Here is a 2,200-nt window from a genome sequence, read left to right on the forward strand (position 1 = left end):
CTATGACGAAAGCACTTGCACAAGTTCTGCCAGAAACAGTGCATCGTTATTGTTTGTGGCACATATTGAACAAATTTCCATAGAAGATTTCTCCAGTGACTTTCCGAAATCATTATCAGAGCATAAGGAATGTTATTAAAAATTCAACATCTCCTGAGGAATTTGAGAATGGATGGAAAGAGGTTATTAGATGTGCTAACTTGGAACAAAATAGTTGGATATTGTTGATGTATGGACTGCGGCATAAGTGGGTTCCGACATATTTTAGTCATGTTTTTTTTGCAGGGATGTCAAGTAGTCAAAGATCAGAGAGTTCGCATTCATTTTTTAAAAAGTATGTCTCTCACAAGAACTCATTGATGGATTTTATCACACGATTCAATCGGGCACTAAGACGCTAAAGACACAATGAGTTAGTTGCAGACCATGTTGACATGAATGAGCAACCAAAAATCAAAACAAATTGGCCGATGGAAGCTCAAATGGTTAAAGTGTAAACGAAAAAAAAATGGACGGAATTTCAAGATGAAATGAGTCGAAGTCATGGTTACTTTGTGCAACAGACCTCTATCAGAGATGATATTGTGATTTACAATGTGATGAGTTTCCAAAGTAGTTCGTCCTCAAAACCAAGGCTACTGATGCATGATAAAAATAGTGACCATATCTCATGTAATTGTGGGAAATTTGAGTTTGATGGTATTCCGTGCAGACATATGCTAGCTTTCTTCCGTGTCAACCAAATATTTGAACTACCTGACAAGTATATCCTTAAGCGATGGACACGAGAAGCAAAGAGTGGTGTTGCTTATATATTAGATGATGAAAACTGCAATGATGATCCAACAAGATTTTTGATCTCACGACGAGCCAAGTTATCTTATAAGGCCTCAACACTAATTGATTATGCATCTTTGACTGACGAGGGGACAAAGTTTTTCGATGAACAACTTGATTACATACATGGTAAAATCAAGGAGATGGGTATTAGTCCAACAACTATGCACGGAAGTCAAACAAGGAAGAGCTTAGATAAAACCAAAAACATTGGTGATCCTTCTAAGATAAGATCAAAAGGATGTGGTAAGCGAATGTTATCATCAAAAGAGAAGTCAATTTTAAAGACTAGGGCTTGTCGTGGCTGTGGACTACGTGGTGCATCACATGATAAACGTAATTGCCCAAAGTTGCAAGACAGGTATGTGAATTATTGTTAGGATCCATTATTTACATTGTTTAGTTGTTTTAATGACCAATAAATTTAATTTACTGTTTTTGCTCTCATCTTTATATTTCAGATCAGTTGCAGATGACCATCACGACATCAACGAATATGCAAATGAAAAAGCTTGATGTCCATAGCTAGTGATTTTTTTAATTCTGTTCGCTTAGTGTTGCTAAGACAATATTTTAATCTTTTGATGGTTTTATTGTATTGAAACAGATTTTATAAGAATACATCTTATTTTTTCATAGTACTTCGTGCATCTAATTAATTTCATCCTTTCAAAGCCTATTGTATTCAAAATCTGAGTCCTTAATGATTTTCTTCCAAAACTTTTGCAATATTAGTTAAAAGTAATTGGAAACGTACTTTTACATTGAGAAATTAAATCTCATTTAAATCATTAAATTAAAAAATGTAGCACTATTTTTTAAGATCATCAAAACTAAAGAGTAAAACAAAAAAAACGAAGCTATTTTATTTGAACAGAAACTAACCATGAAATAGTCTAGCTTAGGTGAAGAAGAAAGTTTTTTAGGAATAGTATATTCATGCGCTGGTAGAAAGATAAATAATGAAAAGGGACAAATCCATAAAGGAAAGCTATTAAAGAAAATAAATAATTTTGCTGACATGGAAATAGATGAAAGGGAATTATATTTTGTTAGTAAATTTCTAAAAGTAAGGAAAGTGGCCTACGTGTGATTTAGTCGCTCACAATCGCCCATATTCATTATGCAGTTCATTAAAAAAAAACACAAATATTCATAAATAGGAAACACAAAATCGACAATTTAATAGTTCATAAGTTTTGAAAAACTTCTTTATAAACAATGTTAACAGTAGAATCACCATTGCTTTCATCTTCTTCATCTTTACACACCAAAATCTTCAAACCTTCATGACTTGTGACTCTTGATATAGCAACATACAGTTGTCCATCAAGAACATCATCACTTATAACAATAGGACTTT

The 2,200-nt window shown here is 33.0% G+C and overlaps 1 protein-coding gene across 1 annotated transcript; it reads left to right on the forward strand.

Moving 5' to 3' along the window:
- Nucleotides 1-530: 530 nt before the first annotated feature.
- Nucleotides 531-1,353, forward strand: LOC125199062. The gene is made up of 2 exons (XM_048097227.1): nucleotides 531-1,198; nucleotides 1,299-1,353. Exons 1-2 carry the CDS (start codon nucleotides 531-533, stop codon nucleotides 1,351-1,353), a joined length of 723 nt encoding a protein of 240 aa, XP_047953184.1.
- Nucleotides 1,354-2,200: the final 847 nt, after the last annotated feature.

Source organism: Salvia hispanica, unplaced genomic scaffold, assembly GCF_023119035.1.
Source record: "Salvia hispanica cultivar TCC Black 2014 unplaced genomic scaffold, UniMelb_Shisp_WGS_1.0 HiC_scaffold_368, whole genome shotgun sequence".
In the NCBI taxonomy this organism is placed as follows: Eukaryota; Viridiplantae; Streptophyta; class Magnoliopsida; order Lamiales; family Lamiaceae; genus Salvia; species Salvia hispanica.